At 38.9% G+C, this 23,079-nt stretch overlaps 1 protein-coding gene across 2 annotated transcripts in view; it reads right to left on the bottom strand.

Annotated features, from left to right (window-relative positions):
- The window catches only part of Rab3-GAP (Rab3 GTPase activating protein), a 113,225-nt gene extending 95,903 nt beyond the window's left edge, over positions 1-17,322 (bottom strand). For both annotated transcript variants that reach the window (XM_083137601.1, XM_083137600.1), the window contains exons 1-5: positions 17,196-17,322; positions 15,382-15,492; positions 14,878-14,959; positions 11,864-11,987; positions 8,406-8,589 (exon numbers count right to left, since the gene is read on the bottom strand). In XM_083137601.1, the coding sequence (XP_082993727.1) occupies positions 8,406-8,589; positions 11,864-11,987; positions 14,878-14,959; positions 15,382-15,492; positions 17,196-17,280 (586 nt within the window). In that variant the 5' untranslated portion in view covers positions 17,281-17,322. The remainder of the gene's footprint in view (positions 1-8,405; positions 8,590-11,863; positions 11,988-14,877; positions 14,960-15,381; positions 15,493-17,195) is intronic.
- Positions 17,323-23,079: the final 5,757 nt, after the last annotated feature.

Consider the following 23,079-nt stretch of genomic DNA (forward strand, 5'->3'; position numbering starts at 1 on the left):
ACAAACTTTAGTTTAGTGATAATTTTCATAGCCTTTACATTGTTCCATAATACTACATGTGCATGATGCCACACCCATCACAAAATTCATCACACCCGGCAAAAAAAAAGAAGTTTATAAAAAAAGTATGTAGTAATATTTTAAAAAACTCAAAGCATCCAAATGTCGAGTAAAGTTCGCTTTGTGTAAATATAATAAAATTGTTTCAGTAAACCTATACATTTCACAGTTTTCTGAAAAAGTCTGAGGAAGACAATAAAGTCATTTCTCAGAAGCATCACACTCGTCACAAGTACAAAATATTTATTTTCTGTAGCTGAGAATTGAGATGGGGCAGGAATAGTAAGTACAATTTTTAACTTTCCTTTTTTTTATATTAGGAATAGTTTGCAATTAAAAACCTTTCATCAAGGAAAATGAAATTACGCAAATTGATAGTTACATACACTCTGTAAAAAAAAATTAGCATCACTTCATTACTTTTGGTCATCAGCATTTCGCTCGTGAATTATCAGTTGTTTTATTGATTTAATTCGACTTGTCGATTTGTTTTCCTAACAATTATATAAAACACTATATCTGTACAATATATTTTTATTATTTAAGTCATAGTTACGTACATAATGCACTTGACAGAACTAATAACAAAATTATTGCAAATATAGCTTGTGGAACGTTTTCGCACAAAGACAATTTTTACAAGTACAGTCAACTCTCGATTCAACGACCTTTCACAGTTCCCGGGAAAAGGGTCGTTATTTCGAAGGGGTCGTTATAGGAATTTGCACCAATTTTCAGCTTAAAGGGAGCTCAAACGGACACAAAGATGCCTAGGAGATGGTAACAACATTTATCCTGGTAGTTATACAACCTGTTATGCACAGGATGCGTGTTGTGAGAAGGAAAATAGAACATGAAAAAGTTTTCACAAAAGAGAATTTAAAATAATGTTACTTTGTTTCAATTGTGCACAGTCGTTGCTTTTCCAGGAAATTCTTACAATTCTAGTTATGAGAAACCCGTTTCCACTGAGACCTATGGAAAGGAAAACAATCTCTCGCTTATTGCAAGCGAAACTCGAAGAATCTTGACACCAGTCAGACTGGTGCCAGCAAAAGTCGCGAGATAATCGGGCAGGTACCAGACAAAAAAAATAAAGGCAGAGCTGTAATTTTCATTTTGGTTTGGCTGTGTAAAATACATCGTAAAAAAAAAGTCACTTTTCTTTGCTTCAACCAACTTCATTCAACCCTCCTTCCCCATTCAAGGGAGCAGTCCAAACTCCTTCCTTGACTTGCATTGTAATCCAGCGTGAAAAAGGAAATGCGCAACTTGCGATCTATTTTCACCCAAAGCGTATTGTAGGACAGGTCATTAAACAACGTGGCAGTTGATAATCATTCGGGTTTGGAATTGAATTTCACTTTAAACTGTATATTTAGTCCCGATTAGCCCATCAGCATAAAATGAACTGAAAACAAGCTTTATGAAACTGCGCATTTTCACATATCAAAATGGTAGATCGTTATTTACTCTCACGTTAATCCACCATTTAATGTTGGATTTAGGAGTATTCTCGATGTCAAACACCCACCCCTCCAAACGTTTTCCCCTTGAATAATGTCTTTTTAATCAGTCTCAGCGACCATTCCTACATTGAACACACTTTTTTTTTCCTCCACATGAATGGTTCTGAAGAAAGGTAAATTAAATTTACAGTTGTGCTTATCAGAAGGCGCAGAACATGAAGTTATTTTAACTCTTGTTTTGCTTTCTGGAGATGGAATTTCGTTATCGTCAAATCAAAACAGCTTTGCGAGATTCAAAACAATAACTTTTTCCTTCGCGCTGGATGAGTCATCGCTGTTATCTGCAAGCAAGAGCTTAGCAGACGCTAGACAAAACACTGGCGCCAGCTGCATCGTAAAAACAAAGAGACCCGCTGGAAGTTCGAGCAACAGGTGGCGGAAGAGAAAAGTCCCAGCATTTTAAAGATAACGCAACTGTCGAAGACGGAACTTTTAACAGCAGTGTTAAGAAGAAAGAAATGACCCTTGCTTTATGTTTTACCACGCAACAGACAATAATACGGTCAATATTTCCTATACAGACAACAGCATTAAAAAAATATATAATAAATAAATTTTAAAAAAACAACTGAATTCTGCAATTATCAACATTGCCGTGCACACCAGTGGCGGAGAATGAGCTGGGGAAAGGGGGGGTCCCTTTTTGTTTTACTTGTTCTATGGTTTTTGTTCGTTTTCAAGAATATATCCAGAACTGGTTGCCCCATTTTAGACATCAAATGAAAGGAAGAGGGATGGGTCCTTTTCCACCCTCGCCTGTAATCAGCCCGCATCAGCAAGAAAATCGTGGCTGAAACAATCTGCATCGCAACCCCCCCCCCCCCCAGTTTCCTGATAGGAAAAGAGGGAGAAGTCAGTAAGCCAACGGAACACTTTTTTAGCAGATATTACGACATCGAGACAATTAGGAAAACATCTGAAGTGGGAAACGGGAGTTATGTTGCACGTAAGATCGAAGTAAACTTTTGTGGAAACCTGGATGACAACGCATTAAGCGGGTTGACGATCTTTAGTTCACCTATGTGGTTTTGATTTTTTATGAAGTGTTGCAGGGAACAAAGAACACATTTTGAATGAAAGCGGTTACCGGAACTTGGCTACAAGGCCGAGAGTTGCTCACTCACGGGAACCTGCTGAACTGGACAGATGGGCCAGACTTCCAGGCACCACACATCTGTATTTTCGAACATTCCTGCGATCTTATCTCTCAAGGTGGTGTATTTATCGATGAGAGAGCTTGACCTGCCATACACATTGGCAAAGACTGCAAGTCCAGCAGCCATTTCGGGCTGCTCCCACCCTTCCCCGCGAGTTTTCAGCAGCTCTTAGGATAAGGAAACAAAAGGTCGATTTAAAATAACATCCAAGCACATTCGATCTCTTCTCGCGTATCCAAGAGAAAGCGTGGCAAAACAAGCCTGGCGCGTTGGGTAGCGGCCGTCGGGTGCGTGGTAACATTGGGCGCCTCCAGGATCACTCAGCAACACAACATTGTTGAGTAGCAAGAACCCTGGAGGCGCTTGCTACCTGGTTGTTGAGAAGGAGCGACCGCGGCTTCACTCAACATAAAATTCTCTCGCTGCCTGCGGTCAACTGTCGTCTGCAAGTCTGTGGTAGTCTGCTTTGCAACATGGCGCGGCGGAACTAGATGCGTGGAGTGAAAAGTATATACTTGCAAGTTTGATTATGTAGCCCAAGTGCACCTCTAGGTCGCGCATCCGATAGATTTAAATAGTAATAACTATTTCGCCACTATATTCTCGGAGAATGAGTCATCTGTCAACGGATAATTATGCACTGGCTTCACCTGAGGTATATTTAAAAAAAATCCAACCGAATAACGCAGTTAAAAAAAGTAATGAACCCAAGTAATGAACATTAAGGTTTTTTTTTGGCAAAACGGGTGAGCATGCTCTTGCAAACACGTGTCCAGCTTGAAGTCGAGAGCACCTTGCTTTTATGTCGCTACCTAAGTTCAGGATTCGAATTCCAGTATAAACATGGATGTTATTTGATTGATTTAATTCATTTTACTTTGCATTTTTGTCACTTTTGGCTAATCGCGAAGATGAGGATGAGTGATGATATGGTGAAGGAACACTCACAAGGAACAGCATGCCCAGGCCGGGATTCGAATCGGACCCCTGGCGTCGTAGCGCGATGTTTTGATCACTCCGGGATGTTATTTTTGAATGTCAAGTACGTGTCCAGCTTCTTTTTGCAAGAAAAATTGGCAACAAGTATCGAGGCTATTTCCTATGTGAAATATATACTTTTTAAGGAAGCGTGATATCAAAAAATGCATCGTTTAGGAAGTGTGATATTTGAAAATCCATTGGAAGGAGGGTGGTATTACAATAACTTAAACGATGATCATGCAAAGTTAATCACCAAGACAACTAAACATATTGTGGCATATTCATGTATGAAAGCCAGTTCGTACCTGTTTATTTATATTGCTTTAATTTACATTTTCTTTTGCAGCTACGAAAGCATAATCAATAATTCATAATTTAAACTATATCAAACATTATTGCGTGAAAACAACGTGATTTCTTATGGACACAACATCGTTATACAATTTTGCACACATTTTGCAACTTATACTCACTGTTTAACATTTCTGTTCGTAAGCCGCCCTCCGTGGCTACCACGCCAGGGTCACAGGTTTCAATCCCAGCCTGGGCGTTCTTTGTGAGTGTCCTTTCATCAATTTCATCATATCATCACTCGTCCTCATCTTCGCGATTAACCAAAAGTGGCAGGAAAGCGACGATAAAAAACAAAATTACTGTTCTTAAATCATATTTATTATTGTCCTATTAACAATGGCAGATTGATTGATTTGTTTTATTTTACTTCGCTTTCGTGCCAGTTTTGGTTAATTTGCAAAGATGGGAATGAGTGATGATATGATGAAATTGATGAAAGGACACTCACAAACATTCATGCCCACCACGGGGGCTTATTAACAATGGTATGAAACTATTTAAGGAATAATGATCTTATTTCAAAGCACATTCTCGAAATTAATCTTTCTTTCACTTATAGTGTAGCGTATGTTATAAGTGTTTTAACAAAGGTTTACAACCAATAAGGTCACACGCACACAAAATAAGCAGAGTATTGTGTCGAACTTGCGCTCCTATATGAAAATAATCTTTAATTTAAACATACTTATATATCCTTAAATAAAATTGGCCACAACCTTTCTACACTCAATGTCACTCCTCCATGGCCATTACGTATTATTTTGGTCGGAGAAAGAAAATTGTAACCACAGAGAATCTGTTGTAGCTAACCAAAGTTCTCAAATCAGGAATATCAAATTTCCCCCCAATTGTATCTCTAGTCACAGATCTAGATCTACTCATGCTTTACTTCGAGATTAACCACACACGTTCATTGGGAAAATAGCATCCGATATATATGTCATCATCCATTCATAATCCATGAATAGTGGCACTGTATTCAACAGCCCAATACGTCCTGCCATTTTCGCTGCAGACGCCACAAGGCAACGCAATGCGATTTTCGATTGTTATTGGCTGGAACGTCGCTACTTCTCAACTCTGCATCCAGGAAAGGCCATAAAACTGTGTGACGTAGTAGGTCAACATTTGCTACCATGTTGAGCGATCCTGGAGGCGCCCATTGGTGCGCTTGAGGGAGGGGAGGGCAGAGGTCAAGTGCTATTCGCGATTAAAATTACCACCTGAGCGCTAGTGTCGCTTCCAATATGGCCGCTCTAAGTAGGATAAATCTTTGTTTACATTCAGCAGCAGTACAAAATAGCAGCGTGTTGTCATGACTGGTATGGTAGAAAACGTTTAAATTACGCATTATTTTTAAATATTGCGAATGCGATGTGAATTCCAGGTACTCTAACAAACGTGAAGCTGTACTGAGTACGAAATATTTAATTATGATAGGCAAAAATAACACGGAAAATGCAGACGAAACCTATGTATACGCACTGGTTGTCCAAAGCAGTGCTGTATCATCTACACGTCATGTTGTAACTGCTCGGAAATTATTTGAAATAAAGGAATTGAAATTGACTTGTACTTGAAAAGCTGGGACAGGAGAAAATTTCGAACATAACGTTGCAGTTCTTTCTCGAAAGAGAAAGGCTGGTTTAATAATAATATTCACGATTTCATGACCAGGCTATACTCACTTAAAAAGGACATCGTACTGAATGAAACAGTAACATTAGCATGTCCACTTTTTTTCTGGTTACATTTGACATTAATTCATTCTCAAACTATTTTCATCTTCTCTCTTAATCAACTTGCACCTGTTCACAACTTCACACATAAGTAATACCAGTAACACAGGGACGCATTGGGTAAGACGCTTCATGATTTTTCGAAAAAAAAAAAAAGAAAAAAAACTTTATTTATAAATTACACTTTAAAACTTTACTTTCATGGTAATATATATTTATCTCTCGAAAAATAAAGTAAGCAGACTCGTGCATTCTTCGTAATTTCCTTGCCGAATTACAGTGTTATATCCCCATACCAATCTTCTGTCAATTACGTTTTCCCTGATTTATCAAAAAATTTCATTTTGTTGATTCCACTGGGTGGAAACACATGAAAACTTTTAATTTGTTCTTACCCATAAAACGATTTAGAGCAAAAAAAACCTGAACAGTAGACCTGAGTCTCTCGCATATTCCCCATGCTTTAAACGACTTCAACACAACGTATCCTACTTAGAGTACTTCCTGAAAACACCACCAGATGGCATATCGGTTAATTTTAATTGCGAATCGGATATCACTCAAGCATGGTGTGGTGGTGTCTATTTTTAGTTCAGACCCAACTGTGAGCGGTAGAGCGCTCATGAAGGAAATGAGTGGGGAAAAGAACAACGCATTTTTCGGCCGACTTCCTTCAATTTTTCAACTTTTTTTTTTTCAATTTTTTCTATCTTTTTCTAAATTTTTCACGGTTCCCGGGAAAAGGGTCGTTACTTCGAGAGGGTCGTTATACCCGGGGTCGTAGAATCGAGAGTTGACTGTATAAAGATTGAACAAAGGATTTAAATGCATCATGATATGTCAATTTGTAATGACAGTAAGTAAATACATTGACTAGTACTTAGTGTGGCCACCCCTGGCCTTCCTAAGTGCTTCCAACCTTAGAGGCATGCTATGAATGAGATTTTTTTGACAATATTCTACCTCAATTTCATTCCAAACATGTACAATGGCTGCCATAAGTTCCTCTTTTGACCTGTACGTCTGATTACCAAGTTTTTTGCACATCATAGCCCACAGGTTTTCTATAGGATTCATGTCTGGAGAGTTGGGCGGCCACCAAAGTCTTTCAATATTCATATGATGAAACCAGTTATTCACCACCTGAGCACGGTGACAGGTTGCATTATCGTCTTGAAAAATAAAGAAGTCCAAATTCTGTCCAGAAAAATGATCTCCTGCAGTTTGTAGAACTTTCCGATTCAGGATTTCCAGATATTGATCAGCCTTAACGGTCCTTGTGCAAATATGCATCCTGCCAATCCCTTTTGCAGAGAAACATGCCCCAATCATAACACTGCCACAAAACTTTTGAGTTTCTAAAATACGAGATTTTGCACGTTCTTCTCCCTTCCGCATCCACAGTTTAACTGAGCTGTCATTCCCCAGCAATTTAAATCGTTTTTCATCAGAAAATATCACATGTTCCCAATCTGTATCATTCCATGTGCCATAATGTGTGACAAACTCACGTCTAGCTTTTGCATGTGCGTCAGTTAGTCTGGGTTTTTTACGTGGGACGTGTTTAGAAACACCCTGTTTCTTTAGTCGGGATACTACAGTAGCATGAGTAAGATTAACTCCCACCTCATTTTGAAGTTTATGTGCAATTTGGCGTGAACTCATTCCTCTGTTCTTCAGTGCCATGTCCTTTATCATACGATCCAGTCTAGGTGATGTCTTTTTCTTTATGTTACAGTGATTCTCAGTGATGATTTTCCATGTTCTTGTTGCTTTTGCACGCAGCGGCTAACTGTGGATTGATGCATTTGAAGTTGTCGACCAATTTCTCTCTGAGAATGACCATCCATATGCAAAGCAAGAACCATTCCTTGCTTACGTGGTGAAATGTCACACTTTCTGCCCATTTTTTTCGAGAAAACACGCTCAAATACACTACACACCACCAGAACCCTTCACAAATATGATAACGTATCCAAACTGTCAATAATTAACATGTAGTTTGCAACATAAAACACGTCACAAGTTGCACTACTAACAATCGTTTTACAGATTCCTGACAATTGATTACAAAGCCTTGCAGCAGTAACTGATTGTAACACCCTCTAGCGAACACTCGAAACACTAAATCAACAAAAGAATAACACCACACTACGCAGTGATACCAGACCAATGCTTCAATCAATTGATTTCAAGTTGTGCAGGAAAGATGCATGCATGTGAAACTCAAAATTGTCAACATCTGTAATAGGAATACAGTGATGCTATTTTTTTTTTACAGAGTGTATTTGAAGGTGCTAAGAAAATAATTTAAAAATGAATGTAATATTGTCTGAATGACAATGGAATTGCCCATAGATTCTTAAAAATTTTATGAAATGTTCAGACTTTCCCATGATTTTCTTAGTCATAGATTTATTTCCCTGAGTATTTCTGGAATTTGGCATCAGTGAACACCCTGTATGGCAGCAAATAGGATGACACTTTACAAACTTTTTGCCCAGTATCAAGTTTCTTAACTGCTCATACAACTGTGAATGAAGACTCGGCGAAAAAAAACAAAAAAAAACTGTAAATATATTCACCCCTGGCCAGCTGGTTCCTGCAAGCCCTCAACGTCTGGAACAGGCCCAGTCCGGACAATGTGAGGACGACGTGTTCGTGCATGATGAAGAGCTCCTCCTGGTGCTCGGCAGAAATGAAGGACTGGCACTTCAGGTGGGTGACCGGCTCATCGTGCAGCTGCTCTGCAATCAGGACGTTCATGCTCTGGGGGAGAAAAAAAATGGATCGGTATTTTGGCAAGGATTTAGAACAGGGGTACCCAAACCATTTCTATATGCTATTTGCTAATAGCAATAACTATTTTAAACTTATAAAAATGAACAAATTTTATTAAAACTTAATTACGATTACTACTATATATCATTGAGGTTACGTTGTTACTTAACCCTTTCAAGGCGAATGATGAAATATTTGTCATGCATGGAAATTCCCCAAGGACAGGAGCTCATTTTAAGCATAATGTAACGTGTTGGAAAATGTTTTTCTTAAAAAAGTTGTAATAACACGATAAATGCCAATGAGGGCTCGTTTTATTCAGAATTTCCAAAGCTTTCGTTCGGTAAGGTAAACATGTCGATGTGTACCCATTTTTGGAAGCAACAGACAGAGGAATTTCATTTTTTTTCCTTCAAAGTTTGGCTAGCTTCCATCCGGTAGCACTCATCGATCTGGGCAAACCACCACTTGTCGCTGATTGCCCCAAGTATTGTAATGGCGAATACATAGTATCAAAACGATAATACAAGCAGTAATTTTTTTTTAAAAAAGAAGAAAACTCAAGGTCAAGGAGAATGTTTATCACAACTGACCGTGTCACGGTATCTAGTGACATGTAAAACGCAGTTCGATAAAAATTATTTTTTGTTTATTGATTCATTTTATGCACCAACTTGAAAGTGTGAGGTTCTTTATTTTGTGGATAAATTTGTATCCGAGCCAGACGTCGGAAGTTGGGGACGGATTTTTCTTGAGTGACAGCGGAACTGTCTTTTCGGCTTAGGACATGACATATTTGCACCGACACGGAGATACGAAAGGAATATTTTCGTCGAGACCGGGCTTCAAGTCAGCGGGCGGTCGAACCCATGTTCACGGATGACCAGGTACACCAGCTGGAGCCCGAGCCTGCAAGGATCGAAGACGCCTCGGTGACCGAGTTTCAAGACAATGGACACAGGTCATTCGCATCTCCTCCAAAAGAGAAGCCAAGCCACTTGAGCGTCATTTTCAACGGAAGAATTCGAATCTCTCTTAAATACGCGGTGCTACCATCCCAGACACAGTTTTTACCCGGATTTCATAGAGAGAGCATCTCCGCGCTACACTCTCGCGTGATCATTGTTTTGTGTCCGTGAACTTTGTTTCCTTACGTACTGTGAGCGACTTGCAGATAGGGAGTTACCAGTGTGCGCCTTATTTTGGTGAAGATTACGCGGTGATTTGTTTTCGCCAAGCGTGGACTACATAAGGATGGAGGGCTAAAGAAGATAGAGAAGGGGGGCGTCGCTTCCCTGACGCCTGCAACGACGCCGAAGCCAGTCAGACGACGCCAAAACCAAACACTGCCCAAAGCCCGAAGGACGCTTTCAGATCGACGTCCCAACCAAAGCCCGAAGGACGTCTTCAGAACGACGCCAATCGAAGCCCGTCACCAGAGAGAGAGATTGAAGGACGACTCCAGAACGACGCCGATCGAAGTCAGAGGGAGAGATTGAAGGACGACTCCAGAACGACGCTTCCAGAACGACGCCGAATCGAAGCCCGCCACCAGAGAGATTCCGAACCGGCGCGTGACCACGTACATCCGACGCTAGTGGCAAGAGGAACGCCCGAAGTACTAAGGAGGTGCAAGTACACCAGATCGTCGCAATTATTCTTCGTCACGATCGACCTCGGAGGACAATTTCGCCACAAAGGAACCGTGTGCAAGTCCCGCGTCCAGGAGAGATGAATGACCACGCCATGTAGCAGAGTCTGGTACAGTATACTTCAGAGGGTCTCATGTACATGTAAACGTGCGTCGTTAGTATCAACACCGTACAGTTAACGCCGAAGTCTCACTTATTAGCAAAGTCACTCAGGAAACCCCGAAACTAATTTCCGTCTCTGACAATTTTTGGTATTGTTGTAAAAAAGGGTAATTTCATGTTCAGATATTCTAATTTAATCGTCTGCATTCAGCGTTACAAGCTCCATTTCATTTCTTTAATATTTAGTATAAATTGTCAAAGTGTGCTCCATTTCTTGTGTAACCGACCGCCCCGTCGCGCCATTTAATTTTAGTTGACTGATGAGTCCTTTTTAATTGTGGAAAGCGTAGTTGTTTTTATTGCAAGGTCGTGTGCGTGAAATAGTATTATTTGTTGCATAGTGGTTTTTAAAGTAATTTTTGCTCGCGCCGACGATTGATTAGTGTATTCCGGCAGCTGGAGCCAATTAAGTTTTTGCATCACTATGTAATTGAGTAGTTGTTCTCATTGGACGAGAGAGGCTGATGTGTAATACCCTCGTCCGGGAAACTAGTATAAAGTCGTGCTTACGACTGGATGCATTCGTTCATTAAGACGAAAGATTTAACCACGCCGACCCAATTGTCTTAGTTAACCGCTTTCCGAGGGCTGGCACTTAAGTTAATTTAAAAGAGCACAGGAGCTGGCAGACAAATGCCCTAAATTCACATAAAGGTTTAAAAATTAAAAGGAATGATATGTTAATGAGATCCATGATTTGTATCCATACTTCACATGTAAAAATACCTCATGTGTGTGAAAGAGAGATAGAGTGAATGTTGTGAGAGTGGGGAGGCTTTGTAAACAGTTGTTGATTGCAATATTTTTTTGTTGTTACAATACATATTCACTTTTTTACCGTTCGTCAGTGTTGTTATTTGACGTTTTTCAGGTACCGGATATTATGCTATTAGTGTTTTATGATTGTTCGAATCTACATCTCAAAGGTAAACCAAACAGTGTAACATTTCAAGGTATTAATCTCCGCCTCGCAATAGTATGACAATAAACGACCGTCTCAGTACCGAACTTGATAACTGGACCGTGAGTCACGACCGGTTTCCCGTACACATAACGACGTTTCGCCCCGTGCCGGGGTATGATTGACACGTCATTTCGGGGGTCGTGAGTGCACTCGTTACAACCGGAAACTCCATCAGAAATTTGCCCATCGATCCGAACTGAAAGCTTGAAAAGGAGTAGGATTGTTCGCAAGGGCACGAACTCTTACACCTGGCTGTCCAGAGAAAGGAAGAACATTTGGTGCCTAGACTCAGCCAGGATATTTCTCTGTGGGGGCCTGTGTTGTTCATATGCATTTGTGATTGTCTCTTCATCCATCTAAACACATCATAATTCACCCCCCCCCCCCCCCTGTCTGCCAAAAGAGGCAGAAAAGCAACATAAAATAACCTGAGTCATACCAAACCAAGCATCTTCGACAATGTACACACACAGCTAGCACTCACCTCAGTGTAAAAACGAACGTATCCTGAAGAGAACCCAACAATAATACACGTCCAGTCTGCCCCTCCTTGCGAGCTCTTCTTCTGCGACACCAGAGGTACAGACAGCACAGCAGTGATTTCTTCCCTGGAATAAAGTACAACTTACAAATTACCACTTTCATGCATGTATCTTGTGTGTTCATATATATTACGCTTGTATTAATATAAGTGAACAGCAGGAAAGTAGATGCTCAAAAAATAAGTTGAATAGAAATTTTACATTTTCTTGATTTACACATTTATCCATTCAGGTTCCAATAAAGTAAAATGTTATAAAGTTTATCAGTTCTTTGGCCAGTCTCATAAAAAACACATACAGGTTCCAACCTAACAACTTCTCCAGATAGATTAATTCTTTCATGATCTGATGACATACAGGGTGTGGCAGTGGTGGTGATTAGGGGGGCGAGGGTGGTATTTGCCCCCCCGCCCACTGTTTGACACTTTTGCCCCCGCACTGTGCTAAACCTTATCTACAAAGAGAAATATACTGTCTTTGCCCCACCCCACCTGTTTTGGAACCCAATCGCCACCACTGGGGTGTGTTAATGAATCGGGTGATTTAAAATACTCGGTACTTGTTTACTATCCTTCGGACACATTTATTTATTTTTACAGAAGAAATATTTACTGTAATAAGTTCCTGTAGCATTGTCGAACATCGGGAAGGTGTTCTGTGTGATGTGGGAATGTTTCATAGCCGAAATTCATGTTGTTCGTTGAAAATTAATTCTCCGATGGAGAATAGCTAGCCCCACGAACCATTGGCACGTGGATAGGTTAGTTCTGTTAGGTTAGGAAACATAGTTAAAATTTGGTGTCGTGTTAATATCAGGATCTAGAAATTGGAAATAATTGCGAACATTTGGCGCTAGCCCCACGAACCATTGGCACGTGGTTAGGTTAGTTCGTCTCAGGCAAGCAAAAAGGCCTATCAGAAAGACGTACTGGTAATGTGAAAAAATGCAATTAATTTCATAAAAACAACGTTGATACACCTTCAGGAATGTTCCGTGAAGGAGGTACGTAAGTACGAATGTCAAAAATTGACGAAACGAAAAAATTAGAGGTGTCCGAAGGATAGTAAATTTTTACCCTTTATTCATTGAAGAAGAAATACCAAAACAAAATACAATACTTACATTTTGATTTATTTGAATATAACCTTCCTAAGATGAATTCCATTTCATTCCATACATGTAACATCATTGTTTTTTGTAATATACTTTTACAGCAAATGTGCACTGTGCCCTATTCCATGACTCAATCATAAGTGAATGGTAAAGCAGGGGCTGCAAGATAGCGATATACATGTGTTACCCCACGCAACAACTAGCTATATCCAGTGTTGCAAAATTGCTCGATTCATTGCTGTATCCTTAACATACATGAGCACAAATTCACACACATGTATGTGTTTGTGTAGGTTCCTCTTTTTTATTATTATTATTACTCGGATCAACATGGAAATGCACATTCACTATTGGAGTATGACAAGAGTAGGTGCTCCCAGGGTGTTCTCATTAACGCAACCAATCATCAATGCTCGAAAAATATCCTTCAGAGCTACGCGCCAGCTCTGAAAATCAGGTGCCAGGAAACCACCTACTAGCAATTATGCATACTATAAGAAGTTGAGCATCACCGTATTCAAAACATCGCTAAATCATGTGAGAAAGCGGGGTTGGGGGACAAAGAGTAAGAAATTGTTTATGATTCTATGGAATGTACACAACATTTATAAAAGAATAATTTGCTAACTTACGCTGTACTGCAATTTGAACTTAAGAGTCTTCAAAATTCCATACATGCAAACTTAAAAAACATCAATATTACAGCAAAAGATCACAGTCGCCATGGCGACCTGGCGGCCGGGATTTTTCGAGCCCTATGTATGAGGCTTTATAATGCAGAAAACACGGTGTAAATACGTCTTACGGTTTTCATTATATACATTTCCAAAGTTTGGGTTGTGAAACACTCTGTATAAGATGCTGAGCATCACGGTATTCAAAACATAGCTAAATTATTTGAGAAAGCAGGAAATGGGGCGTTGGGGGACAAAGGGTAAGAAATTGTTATGGACTCTCTGGAATGTTCACAACGTTGATTAAAAAAAAAAAAATCATTTACTAACTAACGCTGTACTGCAATTAGAACTTAGAATCATCAAAATTTCGTACATATTACAGCAAAAGATCACAGTCGCCAGGCTGAAATTTTTAGTCACCATGGCGACTTGGCGACCGGGATTTTTCGAGCCCTGCCCATCATCCATATTTCTCGATCTATAGAGAGACCACAAACAAAACAACCTTCCGCAAAAAGTCTCCGTGCACCCTTCCCTTCCTCCATTCAGCTCGGGCCATAAGGAAGCATGCTCCACTCTCCCCCTCCCCTCCATGCGGGAGTGTGGTGCACAGGATTCGTGGGTCTGCACAGGCTTTTTTTGCTTGTGGTTGCACTATAAAAGTAGCAATATAACAAATCCAATGTTGATACATATCTGAATTACAATTAATAATTACCGTATTTCACTGCATAATCATTGCAGATTTTATGACATTTTTTGTGCAAAACAATAGGGTGTGACCATTATGTGAAGATTTTGTTTTTATTGTGCCGGTACTTAAAAATCATTTAACCTGTCTCCGGTGAAAGATTAGAATGCATAAAATACTTGTGAACGTGCGTTCAAATTGAATAGTCCAAATCCATGCACATAATTTATTCGTGGCAGTTTAGTTGCTATGATTTGTGCATTATAGTCAAAATATTAAACTTGAGAAAATTTACTATAGTGTTGCGAAGTAAGGACTCACAAAATCTATGCTGTTATCATTGACTTCGTTATCTGATGTACAAATTAAGAGACGAAAAAGAAAAAAAAGGATCTGACAATTATGCAGCAAAATATGGTATTACCTAACTTATTATAATCTAACTTTCAAATCCACTGTGTGCACTGTACATACCCTTCCAATTCACATGGATTATCCGACCAACTAATGAAATACTGTGTTTTTATATCTCCCTCTTCTTGGGAATTCCACTTTTCTAAAAAGTAAAAGGGAAAATGATTTGTTGAAAATATAATATGTACACTACATTTTCATCACTTACATAATGCAGACAAAAAAAAATAACATAGTGGGTACGCCTTTTAATAAAAAGCATTGAAATTGAGATCCATTTTCTGAGGAATACGTCAAATAACCAACATTTATGCGACCCATTCAGTTAAAACATTTATGTAGAAGTCTATATGGTGGAAAAATCATTCTGCAAAACAGATGTAGTAGGCATTCATTGTGCCTCTGTAGTATGTGCAAATATACATGTAAGAAATTCATCTGCTGTACAGTCAGAGCAACACTAACATGACCAGCAATCAGAAGCTGGAGACAAAGGAAAGACTTACATACAATTATGGTTAACAGAAAAAAACTAGCTTTGCTCAACGTGGGAATATGACTTACGCTCCAGAACAACCATCTTGTTCTTGTGCGCCACAACCAATAATTCGCCCGTGGGAGAAAATGAAAGGTAGCAGTCGTCTTGTAGCCATGCTGAGTCATTGTACTCATTGTCTGCAAAATAAACATTAAAAAGGAGCAATAAATATGAATCATCCATGTGGGAAAGTAGGATATTCAAAAAAATAACAATACAGAATAATTTATGGAACATTTACCAGCAATCAATACCAAATCCTCTACTATTTTAATTTTATTTAAATAGATATTAGAAAAAATATAAAACTTGTTCTAACTTTTCATAAATTTGCAAAGCTTGTTCAAAGGTGGCCAGAATACTTATTTAGTTAATTTTCTGGCCAAATTAAAGAACACATACCGTCCATTGAGAATGCAAATGTTCTATCTCCAAATTGTAAACAAATCGCTATATTTTGGCTGTGGTCTATTTAGGATGGAATTGTTTCATCTCTGGAATCGCTTGATGTCTACATACAACCAATATGGAGAGTCTTTTTGGTCCATGTGCAAAATTTGGAAACAACCATGAGAGTGCAAACTTCAACAGCCAATGAACCTTATGACAATTTCCTCAACCAACTACAAGTGTCATCCGAGTATGAGATAAACCACTTGCATTCTAACCTCAGTCACTTGTGGGAGATGCTTAGCAATGGTAGTGATCTTCGGTTCTTACTTTTGTTGTTAACAGACAACATTTGGAATAGTAGTGGAATGGAAGTAGTTGATTGATTCCCAAAATATTAATTAATTTATTTTACTTTGCTACCAAATGACAAATTTATAATGAAATTGTTTCATCTCCATCTCGTTTCCAGAATGCTGTGTTATATCTGGAAGATAGAACACTGGCAGTCTCAAATCATAGCTGGTGTTGCGTGCAATTCTTCTATCAAAACAAAACAACTACTCATTTTTAGAGAGGCTTCAATATATCAGCCTTTGCAATGGCACAAACTTTCAGCACAAGGTGACAAAGGTCCAATAAATATTTCATGTCAAACTTTAAAGGGATCTCCTGAAAAAATGAAAAATTGGACAGAGAACATTTACATTCTCAGTGGACCATATGTTAAAGAGCTCTTTCTCCATCAGATAAATGTAGGAGATTCACTGTTATAATCTAGAAAAAGTGTTACTTGAATAATGCAACAAGGACGTAGTTTTCGTATAATATTCCAGTAAAAATTTGTAACTTTACACAATGTGTATTGTATGTGAAGCAGTTTTTCTTCATGTTCTGTGGGATAATGGCAGAATTGTTTTTCTAATTCTTGTTTATGTTCATTTTTATTTTGCATATTTTTAATGTTACTTAGGGCATATTTTAGTGTTTTGTAACTGTCGAAATACTGTGTACATGGTTGCTCAGGTGGTATGATTTAGAAGGCACTGAATTAACGAACTTTAAGCAAGTGTGCTTTTCTTAATTCTTAGTCATATTTTGTGAGACTTGGCATTTTCCTGTTAATGATAAGAAAACACACGAACAGATCTCAAAACATTGAGTGTTATTGTTGTGATTCAATGTGATTGATGTAATCTACATGTAATCGTCCAGTAACGTTATGATAACCTGAAAATTTCGAGTTTTCTTTTTCATTGTTAATTCGCAGACAAGAGTTAGCTGTATTTATAATTCAATGCTCTATTCGATTACTATCATGCTTATTCGTAATACATGAAATTAATTAATGTGTAAAAGCAACAAAATGCGACTTAACCTACACTGACAACAAAGGCAGTTATTAAAAAAGCTATTAAACTTCTGCCTGTAGCATTATGCATTTACATACCTGGCGTTCTATAACCTGGAAACAAATAATTTCGTACACTATTTATGTCTGCAAAAAGAGCTAAAGTATTCACTTGACAAGACATAATTTGTTCCTCTTATACCAAAAGTTATCATCTGGTCAAAACATACGAGTCAAGGAATATACAAGTATCGAGTATCGAGTATCGAGTATCAAGTATCGAGTGCTAGCTTGTGCTGCCATCTTCCAGCAAACTTACAAAGTAGAAATTAGCACCGTGTTTTGCGCAAAACATGCGAAGAAACTGCGCTATTATTATGAACATTGATTCAACCAAATGTTAAGTATAATTAGCCACATAATTTATTTTTGGACGTCACATAAGCAGAAACGAAGTCAGGGCAAAGCAAAAACTAGAAAGGAGACAGGAGTATATATATCCCGTGCGCCGTCAAGGGTTGATGAATGATGAATAAGAGCGTAATACATAAATATAAAAGCCTAATAAATTCAATATAATATTAGAGAGCTGAAGTTTACATGTATGAATCTCTGATGACAGGACACTGAACCTAGAAATTTCTCGAACATTGAAATTAGCGAGACCTGCTATTTTTCTCCAAAGCGCGCAGTATCTTGTTAGTGCGTTAGTGAGAAAGCTTGATTGATTGAGTTCAGTCCACTTTGTGAATTTATGCATAGTAAGGCTAATCGGGACTGGACCTACAATTTAAAGTAAGATCCGAACCACTATGTGCCTAAGAAAGCTACGGCGAACGTAATGTTAATAATTGAAGGGGTCGGGTGTAAAACATGGTAGAGTGACAGATTACAAAGTAAAATGAGCCATCGTTCAATTCTCGAGTGAAATTGCCATGTAATACAATTTGCATTGGACTCGGTGAAGCCTTGCGAAATTGGTAAACACAAAACGAAAACAATTTATCTACAGTTTAGCTTTTTCCTTAGTGAACTCAGAAATGACCAAAATGTCACTTACCATGTTTTACACCCGACCCCTTCAATTCATTAATTAATTGACATTTTTGCGTGCGTCAGCACATGGCCGTTTTGCACCGTTCAACGTATATGTGTGTTTCACCCAGTGGCGTGCCCAAGGGAGGGTTGATAGCAGTAGCGTGCCCAGGATTTTAGAAAGGGGGGGGGGTTATGTGTATATTTTTAAGTAGTCAGTCCTCATTTTGCCATATTTTCCTGCCTTTGACGTTCTTTTTTTTTTAATTACTGGACCAAAACGGAGGGGTTATAACCCCCACCAACCTCCCCTTAGGCACGTCACTATTTGATGATAGATTCCCCCCTTCGGCCAAGTATTCCTAAAAAAGCACGTCAAGAGCGTAAAGAATGGCAGAACTAGGGCTGACTACTAAAAATAGTATACATAACCCCTCACTTTCAAAAATCCTGGGCCGCGCGCCACTGGTTTCACCTACTGTCACAAACTGTTGCATTGTGGGTGGCTTCGAGCAGCCATGACTGAGGCCAGTTCATGGATGCATACCATACGGAAGTCAAGCGGGCGGGCGAAATATATTGATTGATTTGATTGATTGATTTGGTGTTTCAAGTCCACTTTATGCACAGTAAGGCTAATTGGGACTGGACCTACAGTTTAAAGTGGGATCCGAACCACTATGTGCCTCCACCAGGTATCGAACCCGGGACCCCTAGGGCGAAATATACTAACACAGATTTAAAACTGGTGCAGATGTAACTAACGCTATGTGGTGGATATTTCCTTGCAAGCAACAAATACAATTGGCCACAAACATGGTGCTGTGCGCATCCTGACGTCACATGAAACCCACCTATAGTCTATCCACTGAATGACAAGGTGATGTCAAAATAAGCAAAAATATACATTTACTCCAATGTCTTGTGAAAGAAGAACTGGATGGTAAACACATTAGAATTATGATAGAAATAGTGACTCTATACTATTACAAATATCTACTTTGAGATGGACCAATAGTAAATATAAACTTCGATTGTTCGAGACGTTTTGAATTAATTTTATTTTTGTTGTCACGCGTTGTCCGTTGTTTTGAAGCTGAAATGTGAGGTTTATACGGAAGTTTCCACCTAGGGGTGTAAATCCGTAATTAGGGGGCTGTAAGGATAAATTTAGCCAAAACTACAAAAAATTGGATTCTTCTGAAAATTGTTTACCGGGTGTTGCATGTGTGTGGGTAAATGACTTTATAGTTACTTAAACCTCAGCTTTAATAGCATTGTTTACTAAAATTTGAGAAAGCCAGTGTTTTGTTTATTTCAAGTCGTATAAGATAATTTTATGGTGATTGCTCGCCTCTTGTAAGAGAACTACTGCCATAAAGCAAATTCTCTTATCTCTTGTAGGGTGTTATGAAACAGTCTAGCCTACAGAGCAGAACTGTGTGGCCCGTGGCAAGAACAATGCCCGCTGTTTCACTTTGATAAACACAAGACAGAGACTTCTATAGTTTCGTTTCTATGAAAGTATTAGTAAATTGCAATGTACGTTACATAAAAAGTTAACGTAAATCAAAATTCCTTTATTGTGATACTTATTCTGACATATTAGGCTTTTAGCCTATCGAAAATGTCATGCTGTTCCTCTAGATATCTCTCACCACATTTTTTTTAAATAAGCTTTTTGATTGTTTACAACTGCAATTTTCCAGCGGAGGGAAAATTCCCTCTCTTCAAAATATTCGTCGAAAGGAGATTCGACGAAACGGTCCCCGATCCTCTGTGTCTCTCCCTGAACCGCGAGCGAAGGATGCATGTTGACAGCTGAACGTGCCATTTACGACTGAGCAAAAATCAGGTGCGTGGCAACTCCGCTTTTTGCAGTTCGGAACTCACACATTTAGATAAGAAAAGTTTGGGTTTGTTATTTTTTTTTCAAAGCATTGCTTTTCGCTGTTATATACATCTGTGATGAAAAAGTCTTGCATAGACACGAAACTATTGCGAATATCTGGAGATCAGTGAAAGCAAAATACACAGAGATTCTCGTGAATGCTCTACAAGGAATGCTAAGCAGATGTAGTTTTCCAGAATTTGAAATTTTGGTATTTGTCGTCGCTTTTGTGCCACTTTTGGCACATCGCGACGGCGAGGATGTGTGATGAGCAGATGGAATTGAAGCGTTATTTAAATAACGATTTTTTAATATATTTTGATGCCATTTGTGATGAAAACATGAAAAAAAAATCGATGCCCACGATCGCCAGAAACCACGGTACAGTATACTGTGCTCTGGTTCTCTGTTCGGTGAATGCTTCTTATAATTTTTGGGGCACTACGAGGATCGCATTATTTTTTTATTTATAACTAGACATACATATTGATTGAATATACCTACTTTTCTCAACAGAATACACTATAATCTACACTCATAACAGTATTACATTACATTAAAAATATTCCATTTGATCTATTTTTACTAAACATTTCAATGTGATGGAGTACAGTCAACGGCAAAGATAATGGTAGGCAAATTGTCCACCGCTATTTTCACTACTTTTTTATTCTACATCCTGTGTCGTTTTAAGGAATGAAACTATGTTGGTTCGAAGTAGGCATTGTTCTCTGCTTATTGACGTCTTTATTTCAATTCATTGTCATCACATTGTGTAATTCAGACCGAATGAAAATGGTGGTGGACAATTCGCCTACTGTTTCTTTCGCCGTTGTGTGTACATACTTTTGACTAAACTTGTAAATTCAGGATATGTTGTTCTTCCTTGATAAAATGTAAAATCTACACTACGTCAGCAGGTTTCATGAAAACTTTTATATCAACAGGATTTGTTTTATTCAGACAAAATATTTTCAAAGAACACACATCGGGAAATGGCTCTATGACCTCATCAACAGAACAACAGATTCTCTATCTTGATTCAGACATCCTAGCCTCACAATACCAATCAAAGGACCTAGCTCTCACAATCGCTCCAACTGTAGTTCTTACGTAGAGATATCATAATCGAATACTACTTGTGAATAAGTCTTGATAGCAAAGAAACCATTTTGTGTCATATCACTTGTAATGGGTACACACAGTGATATGCCTATGAGTTTTGAAAGAGGTGGTTACGTCCTATTATTTTGCTAGTCAGCCTTTATTTGGCATTTTACTATCTTTGCCTGTATTTGACAGTTTCTTAGGATAAATGGGCCAGAGGGGTGGTATGAGCCCCACCAACCCCCCATTTGGGCAAGCCACCGTGCACATACCGCCATTTATCCCAATTAATTCTTATTAATGAGTACTGTAAACAACTCATTACTGAACGTTTTTAATTCAGGAACGTTCTAAATTTAGTGAATGCCCACTCCTCTTCATACTGATCTGGCAAGTTTTATCAACTATTTGATACACAGGGTGCTGCCAACAAGCCGTCGAACAAGACTGCTGCACGTCTCCACACCGCAGTCCTGTGGGGACGTCTATGGGGAGTTCAGCAAAGCAGAACGACTTTTGGGCGCCGGCTTGCCAGCTGGCATAGTGGGGATGCACCTTCAGGTTCAGTGGCTATGCCACAAGAAAGTTACGCAAATTTAAGGTTGGATCCAATTCCAAACCACTGTGCAATGTGCCTACACGTGGTATCGGACCCGGGGCGCCTTTATTACAAGGGCATCAGCGCCGACTTGTCAAAATTATTGGGGGGCTCTGATCACTGAAATAAATTAATGAAAGCCTCACTCCCTCTCTTTTTTAAAAATATAAATTATGTCTTCGTATAGCAGTTTTTAAGCAGCTATTATATTCCTCATGCAAATGAAATGTAGCATGAAAAACATTTAGAAATGTTTGAAAATCTATTTATGTCTTTTGTGTCTGCTCATTTGTTTTTTAGATAACAATTAACATTTTTATTGAAAAGTATGTATTTACATTAAGAGGCCAATCTAACAGTTTTATGCCGGGGTCGGTAGCCGAGCGTGTTGGATGGTCGACTCAACTCAACTCGCTTTGATCCTGAGGTCTCGGGTTCGAGTCTCTGCGAGGGCATGGATGTGTTTTAATGTACTTTACTGCAAGCCAGTGATAAATAAACTCAAGGATTTTAGAATTCTTTTCCCCTTATTCTTTGGACTAGAGGAAGATATTTCGAGGATAACTATGTGCGTTCATTTCGATCTTCAGCCGAGAGATCGGGAGAAGCGTGGCCGGTGGCGCTGACGGAGATGCCGACATTTGCTGCCTGTATGCCCGCTTATTTTTATGGACATATGCAGACATTTATATAAATATTGCAAAACGAGCACTAACCTGTGTTATAACACACAAAAGTTCTTCTGTAATTCATCCAAGTTCTGCCCTTATATACACAAATAAATAAGCTTTAGAAACAATGTTAAGAGCCACAGATAAAACATTTTAATCAAAGTTTTGACCAGTAACGTCCTGCTTAAGTTTATATCCTTGAAATAGTTTTGTGTCGATGGGGATCGTTTGGAGGTTTCGAATGTGCAACACTGTATCAAGATTACGCTGCAGACGAAACCGTTAAATGTCAATGGTTTTCGTGAGCTTCCTTGCAATCCGAAAGCTGACAGCTCGAGTTTTTTGTTCCTTCGCGACTTGATGAAGACAGAGTTGTGAATATAGTGGCGAGCAGATGTAAACCAAGAGCGTGTTAATTTCGTACTGTGCACAAGAGTGTTATTCTTGGTTACTTGCCGTTACTTGTTTGTGTTATTGCAGTGTGTATGTGTATTGTCAGTGAGACGATTGGAATGCCAGCCGCAAGGTTCACGTTAGAACAAAGAATTTTTATGTATGACACTTAAGTGAAAACAGACTCGTGTCGGGACGTGTGTAGGCAATTTGTACAGAAATTCCCAGGCGTTTCACCTCCACATAGAGATACCGTTAGACATCTTGTCCTTAAATTACGAGAAACTG

This window comes from Lepisma saccharinum, chromosome 16, assembly GCF_977018435.1.
Source record: "Lepisma saccharinum chromosome 16, izLepSacc3.1, whole genome shotgun sequence".
NCBI classification, from domain to species: domain Eukaryota; kingdom Metazoa; phylum Arthropoda; class Insecta; order Zygentoma; family Lepismatidae; genus Lepisma; species Lepisma saccharinum.